The 13,399-nt window shown below is 42.0% G+C and overlaps 1 protein-coding gene across 1 annotated transcript in view; it reads left to right on the top strand.

Moving 5' to 3' along the window:
• Positions 1-13,399, top strand: part of FBXO38 (F-box protein 38) — a 3,050,069-nt gene that overhangs the window by 2,559,706 nt on the left and 476,964 nt on the right. Inside the window, exon 18 of the mRNA XM_044069370.1 lies at positions 4,985-5,151. Coding sequence (XP_043925305.1) covers positions 4,985-5,151 — 167 coding nt within the window. The remainder of the gene's footprint in view (positions 1-4,984; positions 5,152-13,399) is intronic.

Raw genomic sequence — 13,399 nt, 5'->3', positions numbered from 1 at the left:
GTGATTCTGTCATAGCAAGAGAATTCCTCAGGATCCTGGGCTACATGTCATCCTGCATTCTGATGGTGCCTCTGGTGTGGCTCCATATGGTAAACTATATTGGTATGCCAGAAGTAGTTGGTATCAACATACACGCACTTTTTGGAGATAACAATCCCCCTTCTTTCCTTTTATCAAAAAGTAGATCTCATGGCAAAAATCCAGGTGCACCTCAATCCAGGGAAACCTTTCAATCTGGCCCAGGGAGGACCCAAACCCTCACCACCAAGTGACTGAACCTATTGACAGAGAAGGAAAGAGTCCTTAATGCACTCGCAACTGCAGAATTGTAAGGCTGACAACATGTATGATTTATCACTTATCTGTTCCAGGCATGTGTTTTCAGAGGATTGCTGTATATAATGAGAGAGGCTAAGAAACCAAACACAAGAAAGTCATATCTAGAAAACATGGGGAGATCCTTCTTGTAGTTCTTTGCTGGAGACCACAACCCTAATTCAGCTGGAATGTTTGTGGCTCTGTTTTATCTGTCAGATTTTAACATGTCAGGGACATCTTATGCCTCCTTGAAGTTAGAAGTGTCAGCTATCTTGTTTTGCTTTACCTTTAGAACCTTATCTATACTCTCCAGCAGTTCCTAAAGTGGGTACTGTGTCTTGGACCATAGATAAATGAAATTGCTCCACCATGGTACTTTCTCTGTGTGTTAGAGAAACTAATTATGTACTGTTTGAACCTATTGTCAGGACCTCTGCTGAAGGACAATATTTTTGGTGGCTATAAGGTCTGCTGGATTAATTTGTGAGCTGCAAGCCTTAATGTGTAAATAACCATCTTAGGACAGTGTCACTCTGAGCAACAGCTTTACTTTCATGCACAAAGTGGTGACATACCTTTCCTTGAATCAGGCTGTTCACCTCTCTGTGTTTTTTCCAATCTCTTAGAATAAGGGGAAAATAACTTTCTGTACCTTGGGCATGCATAGACAGCTGAGATAGCTGAGATTCTATCTAGACAGAACTAAGGAAGTCAGAAAATCGGTTCAGCTGTTGTCTTATTTGCGAGGGGCAGATGGAAGAGTGAGTCAGTAAGCAAACGTATCACTTTCCTCACTGTATAGGGTTTTGTTACTGTTTTCATGAGAAACCAGTGTTTGGCCATGTAAAGACACACACATTCTACTAGCGTCACAGTTTTCTTCAGAGGGGCTGATACCCATTCAGGTTTGGAAGCAGCTACCATTTCTTCTCAACATCCCTTCTCCATGCATTGCAATTTTGGTTCTGTATTTATTGCCAGGGTAATTTCGGCCACTGCCATTCCCCAAGGTCTGCTCTCATGATAGCCCATTCAGAGCTAGTCATCCACTTGTCCTTATGCTCTGGGACTATTCTCAGAAGTGATGACTAGTGCAGCAGTGAATATTTCAGAGAACAGAGTACTCTTGTGTTAGCAACTTAACATAATTGTAGCTGTTCCAAGTATATTGGTGTAGTCCCCATTCCTTACCACCATTGTTATCGTGCTTGGGCATCCTGATATTTGGGTAGATACACTCTCGCCCTTATTTCCCAAATAGCCTCTGATTTTCCCACTAGACTCTCCCTCCTTCCTTTGACTTATCTTAGAAGTCAGAGAGTGTACTGGGGTCCTGCTAGTGAGTACTTTTCCCTGAAGAAAAGTTCCCTAGGTCTACTTGTGTTTTGGGGCACAAACAAGCTCAATTTTCAGATTCGGCAAGAAAGATTAGATGATGGCATTGACCAGCACCCCTCTTATACCACCAGTTTCCTGACATCTGAGTGGAGGAAGTTGGATGAAGTGAGGAGAGAGAAAGTAAAGCTTTGAAAGATGGGCTGGCTGTCAGGCTCCTGCAGGAATGAATGTACTTGATTATATGTATTTATGATGAGTTTCAAATGGAGCTGTACTTTTGCACTGGGCTGTCTATATAAGCCTGCATTTTTCCTCAGTGTTCCCATGTTCAGTCTGACACCTAGCACATCTGAAGTCTTTGTCTGGCTAGCCATTCAAGATGACATACAAGGTTTACCCACCCACAAATAAGGCAGTTTTCCTGGAGGACTGTAGGGTTTATGGCCTAATTTTCCTTACAGTAACTATAGTGAATCTCCAAATACAGGTTTAGGGGTGCCTGAAAGTCCACTGAGAGAAACACTCATCCTTCATGCAAGACAGTACCAGTCGTCCTCTGTATCTAGAAGGAATTTTCCTGGTGGGCCTGTCAAGTGAGGAAAAACAGAGGCATGCCTTTGTTTTACCCTAGCCCATCCACACCCTAACAAATGATGCCTTGTAAAGGACTTGCCAGCTCATTCAGGAATCCTCAATGTCCAGAACAGCTGAATCATGTTCCAGAGAAATCTTCATATCAATGTAAAGGAAATGCTAGAGTCATTCTTGTCCTCAAAGCCACATTTCAACCCATTTGAAAGGCAGGAATGCTATTACTAACCATGGACAGCACTAGTGTATGTGGGACATAAACAGGGGGCACATATTCATACCCCTTCTGCAGATAAGTTTGGGAGCTGGCAGCACAATCAGATATGAACCACTGGGCACCCTACAAAAACCATTGGACCACACTCAGATTACAGATATCCCAACTAGAACCCTGATCAGCAATTACTAATGGCAACCAAAGAAATCTGCTTCAGGATCCTAACCGAGAAGTGTACGTGTGGGTAGAGGGGCAGACAAACATACATTCTTCAGCTTCCTCATTACTGCAAGAGAGTTTCATGGATCAGCACATGGGTAATGAATGCTTTCTCCTTTCCAAGGAAAATCCTCTCAGTATGTGTACCCCACACACACACACACGAGCTCGTACACCTCTCAGGACAAAGATGAGAATGAAGAGACCCAGGATGACTCTGGTCACCTCTTGCTGCCCCAGACAGCACTGATTTTCCCAGATGGTAAAGCTGATAAAGGAATCCCCAGTCAGCCTGCAGTCAACTGTAGACCTGCTGATAAGATGTCAGGTACATTGGTGCACCCAAACCTGCAGGAGTTCATATTGACTGCCTTAATGATCTGCCACTCATTTCTTTCAACTACCAGTGGTCTAAGGATGTGCTAGCAAGTTATAAACAACACAAGGAAATCCTACTTGACAGTAAGGAGAAGATTCTCTATCTGATGCAGTAAGAGTCAGGATCCAGTCCTAGCAAGATTATCCTGATATTGTCATACTTGTTGGACCTTTTTACAGCAAGATTGTCATATTCTTCAGTTTAAGTGCATGTGACTGCCATTTCCAACTCTCTCTCTCTCTCACTGATACTGCCCTTGACGAAACATCTGTCAGTGAAACACTTCATGAAGGAGTCCTGCATCTCCACCTTCTGTGGAGGACTGTTTTTCCACCTTGTGACTTGAACTTTGCCATGGAAAAAGTGACCTTATATACCTTTGAAGCTAGCAGCATCTGTCAAAATGAAACAATTGCCTTAGACGATAGCTATCTTGGTGGCCAGTATGTCTGCTTGAAGGATTTCCAGCCACATTCTGTAATGCGCAAGGAGTTATTCACAGTATTTCATAATGATGGGTTAAGTCTCGGAACTCTTTTCTCCTTCATGGCCATGGTGGATTTAAAGCTCTCTCAGAATCAGCTCATCATACTACCAGTTTTCTTTTCCAGACCACAAAATAAGGTAGAGAGAATTTTGCATCTCCTGGACATCTAGTTTACAACAGAGATGCTTTGTATAGGACAAAAGAATTTAGGCAAAGAGGCCAAATGTGTTTCATCCCAGGTTCATAGGACAAACCAGTAACAAGTCAGACTCTTTTAATATGTCTCACAAACTGTATCCTATTGTGCTATGAGAGACATGGAAGAACCTCAAAGGGGTAGATAAAGGCACATTCTACTCAGTTGGCTTCCACACTGAAGCCTTTTAGGCATTTTTAGCTCAGGGCATTTGTGAAGCAGCCACTTCCTCCTCCAATTTCTGTAAGTTGGATAATTCAATCCAGAAGCACAGCAGGACCCTGTAACTGAGGATTTTTACACTATAATTGCCTGAGTGATTTTACCTTCTCAGCTGAGTGCTACTTTGGGATTCCATGCATTTATCAAGATTTTTATTGCAACAGTGATCCATGTAATTACCCCGATTTTACCTGCAGGTAGTTATTTCCTGGAAAGGATATTTGTTTAAGAGACGAGATGTTGAGATTGGTGGTGGTGGGATGGGGGAGTGAAGTCCTTGGTATCTGCAAAACTCACTTGCTTACAGTAAAGGTATAGGGACTTCATCTGGGATTCTCTGTGGGATCAGTAGGTTTATTACTTCCACTTCATAGTGCATACAGATGAGGAAAACTAAATGAGTAGGGATATGTCAAGCTACCTTTACTGGCACAAAAGAAAAAACATTGGGAGTACTGATTGTCTGTATGTCTTAGCATATGTCTTTGGTTGTGGAGGAATTAGCTTATTTTGAGATTGTCCACTGAGATTTTGAGTCTGGCTGGCCTGGCAAACATCTGTTTGTACCCAATTCCCATCAGTCAAGAATTCTTCAACAGCAGTGATTTCAAGTTGAACATCTGCTGTTGTGAATTACTCACGTAACTGTACTTCATATTTTAATTTATTTTGTTAGATTTTACATTAATTTTAACCCCTCAGACCTTTAATTCAAGCTGCTGAGAAAGTGGATGGCAGATATAGCTTGAAGTAGAATATTCCAGTTAGGACAGGCTGTCCTGTTAACATTAACATATCACATTTATTTTCCTGTTTGTATCACCTGGGTAGGTAAGTGAGAATAAGCTAATTGTATTCAAACCTTTGTCATTCTGCAGCTCATTTTTGTTGGTTTGGCATGCATACAGATTGCAGTACAATCTTTGTTTGATGGATAATGTTTGTTTTTACATTCTACAGTTGTGTTATGGACAGAATTCTTAAGTCTCACAGTAACTTTGGCTTTTCTAAATCTAGCTACACGATGCAGAGTACTTAAACATCTGAAAGTAGAGAATGCACCAATTGTGAATCGTTTTGATTATGCTCAGTGTAAGAAGCTTAACATCTTGCAGATTCTGGACCAAATTTTGAGGATGCCTCCTGAAAGAAACCGAATAATTTATCTAAGGCCAATGCAACAGGTATGATTCTCATTGTTTATATTCTTAATAATGTATAACCGGTTAAAGGTTGCAAAAGCCAATCACTGGCTAGTGTTATAGCTTGAGTTTTTTGGAAAAGCAGACAGCACCAAACAGTATTAAAAAGGATTTTTTTTATTAAATAACTATTGCAAGCTATGAATTTCTCATCTCTCTTCATATAAGGGTATTAACAGGTATTAACATTTGTAGGGCTAACATCTGGTGATAAGATCACTTGACTAAGATATTTAGGAAGTAATCCATCTTGGATGCTCTGTTGAGATAGCTTCAGCCACCTACTCCATTATAAATATTGGCATCCATTAATTTTTTTCTTTCTTGTTCCTTTCCAGTGTTGAGAATAGTTGGGCTGAACTTGCTTGCAGTAAGTTGTCTTGTAATAGGCTTGGCTTCATTTGTGGGTTATCATTTTCCAGGATATTCCTGCCTATTATTAGTAAGAAAACTAGTTATCGCTGCTGTGGAAAATGGACACTTGGTTGTAAAATCAGAAATCTGTTACTTCTTCTTGACCTTGTTAAGCCTGTCCTGTAACACTTCTACTGTGAAATGCATGGTTAGTTTAGCTTTGATGTGCAGGGTTACTTTTGTCACATTCTAGTGAGTTTCATATATCTGACTTTGATGGGTGCTCTGTAGTGGGTGTCTGTTGTGATTTCCCACCTGGTTTTGGTTTACCTTTTTTTTCGCTGGCTTGGACATGCACACTTCCCAGTGATGCTTTAACGTTCAGTACTAAGGAGAAGACCCATCACCATTCATTTTTTTTCTGGCCAACTCTGATGACACAGAGGGATAAATCCCTGACTACAACTAAAGCATGTACTTTCCACATTGCCTTTGGAGCATAGGCTTAGGATTTATACCTGCACTTTTCATATTGCCTTTCTTCTCAGAGATTGATAAGAGAGTATAGTGACTCATGCACCTTTTGGCAATGGCATGGGAGTAGCGAGTAGTGGTGCATTTTGCTGGCTTGCCTGTATTTGATGGGTCAGGCACGTGGCCAAGTACTCATTATTTTAGTAGAATCCCAGAGAATACTGGAAGCCACATGGGAGCACTGGCTTTGAGGGAAGGGGGCAGGGCAGCTGTGAAGAGGTTACATCTCATGCAGAAGCAAGTGACATGTCTATGCAGTACACCTGTTGCATGCCAAATGGTGGATCAGTACAGGACATGGGGTTAGGGACCCAAATTGCAAAAATTAAACCACCCTGATGACTGCCTTAAACAATGGCCCTTACTGGCTGACCTGATGATAGTGAATGAGTGGGCAGATTGGTTGGGATGTGCTGATGATCAGCAGGCATTTGGGGCAAAATACCACACAGAAACACATACAAATACTACTGTTCAATTCTTTTCTGCCATACTCTCAATTGCAATGCTCATCCTTGTAGTTGGCATTTAAACGATCCCATATTCCATGCCTAGCAAGCTTGTAAATCTTTAGGGGTTCCTAAAAGTAATGAGGCAAGAACTACACAGTCATTGTCTGATACCTAGGTGAATAACATATCATCAAACACTGCAGTAAATGCCAGCATTTCAACCCACCCACCTGGTGATGGCAAAAGAGTGAAGTTAGAGAGTAGCAGTTGATATGTGAGTAGTGCAGAAGCTGGTAGGAGGGCCCCCTTACATGATCCATGTCATTGCCAGAGCATTGTGATTGTGTGAAGATGCAGGAGGCTGGGCAGTGATAACCTCCTCAGGGTAGCTTTCCTTAAAAGCAGGCTTGCAGGTCTTGCATTCTGCCCGTTCCTCATTAGTTAGTAAGAAGTTTACTGCCTGTTTTCTGCAGATAATGAAAGATATGTGTGAGCTCCAGCAACCACCTTGAGATGGATGCAGCCCATTGTGCACACTTTATCTGTCTGTCTAAGCATATTTATCCTGTACCCAAGGAAAGGTCCTTCAAGCCACTGACAGTGGCTGTATGGTTGCACTTATGATGAAGAACTGTTCTTCTCAATCTGCCCCCCCCCCCAAACAGTCATCAGTGATCCATGTGAGAGAGGTCCTCCTGCATCAACAAGCTTTGGAGCATAGGCACTGGATTTATATATGTACTTTTCATATTACCTTCCTTATCAGGGATTAATAACAGAGTATAGGCAAAGAAAAAGGGATAGGGTGTGGTCGGAGTGCTAAGTGAAAGACGAGTTCTGGTAGATATTTTTGGTTGAGTCTAGAACAGAAGATGCCTTTAAGAAGGGACAGTTAATAGTGCATATAACAGTTTCCTTAATAACTAAAAGAATAAGAGAAGGTTAAAAAATTGTTCAGAAAAAGGAATTGAAAGGCAAATTGCATAGGATTGATGGGAAGAAATCTGTAGGTCTCCCAAGTATGCAATAAGGTCCATAAGGGTTAGGATTTTTATGTGGAAATTTTTACATAGGTATTTTATGTCACAGGTAGACATTGTAGGATTTTTCCTCAGGTGGATAGTGAATGTTGGAAATGTAATGGGGGAAAAAAGAGGAAATAGGGAATTTGTTTCTTGGGAATTTACCTAATTGACAGATTGTAAAAAAATCCACGTGGAATGTTTTGACAGAAATATTGGGGGAACAAATGATACTAAGGTTATGATTCTTTGAGATGGGATATAGGATCTGAACTGTGTAGACATAGTAAGGCCTTACTACTTTAATGGTATTGGCTGCCAAAAAAGCATTTACTAAAAATATTAACAAAAATCTAAGCCAACCATAATATTGTAAAGAAGAGAAGAGACTTGTACTGCATACTAAAACTTGAAAAGAAACCACAGCTGTGTCTCTTGTGAGTCAGACAGAAATTAGAAGAGGTCAGTTAAGGAGTCACACATAAGTTACAACAGGTCAGCTAAGGTTAATCATCACAGAGACAGATGCTTGGTGTCAAAGTCATGGCCTCACGCTCAATGCCAAGAAGTGCATTGTCATCCCCTTTCGGAAAAACTGGGTACCCATGAACTACCACATAGGTGGTAGCTCACTAAACACTGAAAGTGTGATAAGAGACCTCAGGACACAGGTGGACAATAGTCTCTCCTTTGATAACCACATCGCCACAGTAGTCAGGAAATTCTTCTTACATGACACACCTCATCACAAAAGGGTTCTCCTCTAGAAAAAAGGAGGTCATTGTTCCTCTCTACTCATCCCTCATCATACCCATTATAGAGTACAATGCCCCATTTGGCATGTATCTCACAAGACACCTACAACAATTGGAAAGGCCACAGAAATACCTCACTAAGAGGATTTCCAGCCTCAAACAAATGCCATACGCAGACTGTCTCAAAAAACTCCAGCTCTACTCTCACATATCGTCTACTCAGAGGCGATCTCTACCTAACATACAAAGCTATGTCAAACCCAGAGCTGTTGGACATGCTACACTTAAAGAAATCCCAGTCTCTCCGAACCACATGCTCCAGGGACCTAAACCTTGTCACCAGAATAAATGGAACACACTGGAGGGGGATAGATTCCTGTCCCAGAGACTTCCCATACTCTGGAACAAACTACCCATTCATGTCAAGCAAAGCTCCTCATTGGCCCTCTTTAAGAAAAATCTTGACAACTGGATGGGAAATAGAAAATTCACTCCGGGGATCACTTCTGGGGCACTGCTTGACTGGGGCACAGGAAAATAATTTTCTTGGGTGGCAAAAGTCAGGGAACCTTTTTGGCTAGGCTTATATAGGCCTCAGGGCCGATAGCCTAGTACCTACCTGTGAACCTCTGAACATGGAGATGGTAGATTTTGAAAAAGAAAGGATCAGCTGTCATAGAAATAAAAGAAATGGGAACATTACATACAGAATAAAGCTCCGGAGAGGAGTGAGGTTTAAGGGGAAGGCAAGAACTGAACAATTTATGTAATACTGAATGAAAATTATTAAACTTGTATACTGTAAAATGATAATGAAAACTGTTCTTATAGGTTCATAGGTTCGTACTAGGCTATCTGCCCAAGGGCATTTATAAGCCTAGCCCATAGTTATTTGGCTTTCGCCACCCCTTTAGTTTGAATAAAACTATGCCTATTATTTTGCTGTGCTTCTGTCAAGCAGTGACACTGAAGTAATCCCTGGGGTATATCTGCGATCCCCCATCCATTGGTCAAGATTCCTCTTGAACAAGGCCAGCGAGGTGCTCTGCCTCACATGTACCGGGATTTTGTTCCACAGCATAGACTCTGGGTGATGAATCTGTCCCTCCAGCACTTTCTATTAATTATGGTTTATGTGTAACTTAAAATGTGGTGATTTAATAAAGATGTTAAAAAGAAATAAAAAAGTTTGATGTCTTATATAAATGATCTTTTAACACCATGAGAAAGTATCACCTGCTCTCAGCACTGGAACCTTTCACAGACCTTTCCTTCCCAATATTGGCCCCATCCAAGCACCTGTTCCAGTGCCAAAGTCATGTCATTCAACTTATGTTGCTCACATTTTACATACTTGCATCTACTTATATTGGTGAGGTGCATGGACCTGCCCATGCTAGATCCAGGAAAGTTTTCAATCTGTATGATTAAGTCTGCATTCACCAAAGGTTTCTTCTCTGACCCCACACTTTTTTCTAATCTCTGTCCCTTAATATTATTTGCTGATGCTTTTCCTATGTGCAGTCTTTCCTGTTTCATTTTCACTTCCAAACAACTGCATCGTAGTCTGACATCCTCCACTCTTTTTTTTCCTGTCTGTTATATTCCTTTCATGTTCCATTCTTGTATTTTCTTTAGATGTGTGTGTATATATATATATATATATATATATATATATATATATATATATATATATAATGTGTGTGTGTAGGGTGAGAGACTAGTGATTGGAGCGGACTTTAATGGGCATGTTGGTGAAGTGAACAGAGGGGATGAGGAAGTGATGGGTAGGTATGGTGTTAAGGAGAGGAATGCAGAAGGTCAGATGATTGTGGATTTTGCGAAAAGGATGGACATGGCTGTGGTGAATACGTATTTTAAGAAGAGGGTGGAGCATAGGGTGACGTACAAGAGTGGAGGAAGATGCTCACAAGTTGATTATATACTATGTAGGAGGGCCAGTCTTAAGGAGATTGGAGACTGTAAGGTGGTGGCAGGGGAAAGTGTAGTTAAGCAGCATAGATTGGTGGTATGTAGAATGACGTTGGTGATCAAGAAGAGGAGGAGGAATGTGAAAGCTGTGCCAAGGATTAAATGGTGGAAGTTAAAAAGGGTGATTGTGAAGTGGAGTTTAGGGAAGAGTTAAGACAGGCACTGGGAGGCAGTGGAGAGTTACCGAATAGCTGGGTAACTACAGCAGAACTAGTAAGGGTGACTGCTAGAAAGGTGCTTGGTGTGACATCTGGACAGAGGAAGGAGGACAAGGAGACCTGGTGGTGGAATGCGGAAGTACAGGAGAGTATACAGAGGAAGAGGCTGGCGAAGAAGAAGTGGGATTGTCAAAGAGATGAAGAAAGTAGACATGAGTATAAGGAGATGAGGCATGGCAAAGAGAGAGGTGGCAAAGCTAAGGATAGGGCATATGGAGAGTTGTACGAGAGATTGGACACTAAAGAGGGAGAAAAGGACCTGTACCGATTAGCTAGACAGAGGGACAGAGCTGGGAAAGATGTGCAGCATGTAAGGGTGATAAAGGATAGTGAGGGAAAGGTACTCACAAGAGAGGAGAGTGTGTTGAGTAGATGGAAAGAGTATTTTGAGAGGCTGATGAATGAAGAGAATGAGAGAGAGAGAAGGTTGGATGATGTGGGGATAGTGAATCAGGAAGTGAAACAGATTAGCAAGGAGGAAGTAAGGGCAGCTATGAAGAGGATGAAGAATGGAAAGGCTGTTGGCCCAGATGACATACCAATGGAAGCATGGAGGTGCTTAGGAGAAATGGCAGTGGAATTTCTAACTAGATTGTTTAATGAAATTTTGGAAAGTCAGAGGATGCCTGAGGAGTGGAGAAAAAGTGTTTTGGTACCTATCTTTAAGAATAAGGGTGATGTGCAGAGCTGCAGTAACTACAGAGGGATAAAACTGATTAGTCACAGCTTGAAGTTATGGGAAAGAGTAGTGGAAGCAAGGTTAAGAAGGAGGTGATGATTAGTGATCAGCAGTATGGTTTCATGCCAGGAAAGAGCACTACAGATGCAATGTTTGCTCTGAGACTGTTGATGGAGAAATACAGAGAAGGTCAGAAGGAGTTGCATTGTGTCTTTGTAGACTTGGAGAAAGCATATGACAGGGTGCCTAGAGAAGAGTTGTGGTATTGTATGAGGAAGTCGGGAGTGGCAGAGAAGTACGTAAGAGTGGTACAGGATATGTACGAGGGTAGTGTGACAGTGGTGAGGACTGCAGTGGGAGTGACAGATCCGTTTAAGGTGGAGGTGGGATTACATCAAGGATCAGCTCTGAGTCCTTTCTTATTTGCAGTGGTGATGGACAGGTTGACAGATGAGATCAGACAGGAGACCCGTGGACTATGATGTTTGCAGATGACATTGTGATCTGTAGTGAGAGTAGGAATCAGGTTGAGGAGACTCTGGAGAGGTGGAGATATGCTCTAGAGAGCAGAGGAATGAGGTCAGCAGGGCTAAGACAGAATATATGTGTGTAAATGAGAGGGAGGGTAGAGGAATGGTGAGGATGCAGGGAGTACAGTTGGTAAAGGTGGACGAGTTTAAGTACTTGGGATCAACAGTTCAGAGTAATGGTGAATGTGGAAGAGAGGTGAAGAAGAGAGTACAGGCAGGGTGGAATGGGTGGAGAAGAGTGTCAGGAGTGATTTGTGACAGACGGGTATCCGTAAGAGTGAAAGGGAAGGTCTACAAGAGTGTAGTGAGACCAGCTATGTTATATGGGTTGGAGACAGTGGCATTGACAAAAAGGCAGGAGTCAGAGCTGGATGTGGCAGAGTTAAAGATGTTAAGATTTGCAATCGGTGTGACTAGGATGGATAGGATTAGGAATCGGTATATTAGAGGGTCAGCTCATGTTGGACAGTTTGGAGACAAAGCAAGAGAGACGAGATTGCGTTGGTTTGGACATGTGCTGAGGAGGGATGATGGGTATATTGGGAAAAAGATGCTAAGGATGGAGCTGCCAGGTAAGAGGAATAGAGGAAGGCCTAAGATAAGGTTTATGGACGTGGTGAGAGAGGACATGCAGGCGGTTGGTGTGACAGAGCAAGATGCAGAGGATAGGAAGAAATGGAAAGAGATGATCCGCTGTGGCGACCCCTAACGGGAAAAGCCGAAAGAGAATGATGATGATATATATATATATATATATATATATATATGAATATATTTATATTTTTAGGTATGTCTGTGTTAATGTTAAGCTACGTCTTTGAAGTTGTATCTTTGACTAGATAAGCAAATGGCTTAGTAAGCATCTGAGGAAGAAGCAGGTGAATACACAAGTCATCTAATCTGTACAGCTTATTCTCAGAGAAACGTGGATTCTGCTCTGCCTGCTTTCAGCAGTATAAGTGCCCTGTACAGGCCCCTAGCAGAGTGAATGTTTCCAAGCACCCTGTAAGGAGAGCTGCCATCGTTGGCTTGAGAGCACCATATCCTCAATTCCTGACTGTGGCTTTTTTGCCTGTAAGCATTTGCTTGTCGACCAGTCCATCTACCCAGGATGGGCAAGCTTGCATCAGGCTCTTATTCCCACCCTCTTCTACCTAGCAGAGCTGTAACTAGCTGTGCTGTTCTCCATTCTCGTGCCTTCCCACTCAACTTTGAGGGGCAAAAAATTTCTCTTCTTGTAAAACTGTAGCAAACTGCTTGCTACATTTGTAGCATGTGGCTTGCTGTAGCTTTGACCTCACACAATGCACAAAGCTCTTACATCCTGACCACAAAGATAGTATCAGCATTCATTTCCTTACCTGCATTCAGAAATGCTGATACTATACTACCAATTGATCAACATCTGCCGATTATGTCCCCTAACACCTTGCACCTGGGGCAGCTGTCCACTTTGCTACACCCTAGCTACACCCCTGCATATACCTTCTCAACTGCCTGAGTAGCTACTCAGACTCTGATTATTTAGATCATAGGGCTTTCTCTGTCACTCTGTCATTGTCATGGAACTGTGTTGTACTGTTTATACTCTAATCATAGAACATTGTTCTTCTAATGCATACCTTTTGCTGTCTGCAGTTTCCACGTCCCTTACTACTTGATCTGATGTTGTTAATCTTCTTTCCATTCATCAC

The sequence above is a fragment of the Protopterus annectens genome, chromosome 4.part0, assembly GCF_019279795.1.
Source record: "Protopterus annectens isolate FY-2018-M chromosome 4.part0, PAN1.0, whole genome shotgun sequence".
Classification (NCBI taxonomy): Eukaryota; Metazoa; Chordata; order Ceratodontiformes; family Protopteridae; genus Protopterus; species Protopterus annectens.
The sequence above is the reverse complement of the archived record's forward strand: the minus strand, read 5'-3'. Positions and strand labels throughout refer to the sequence as shown.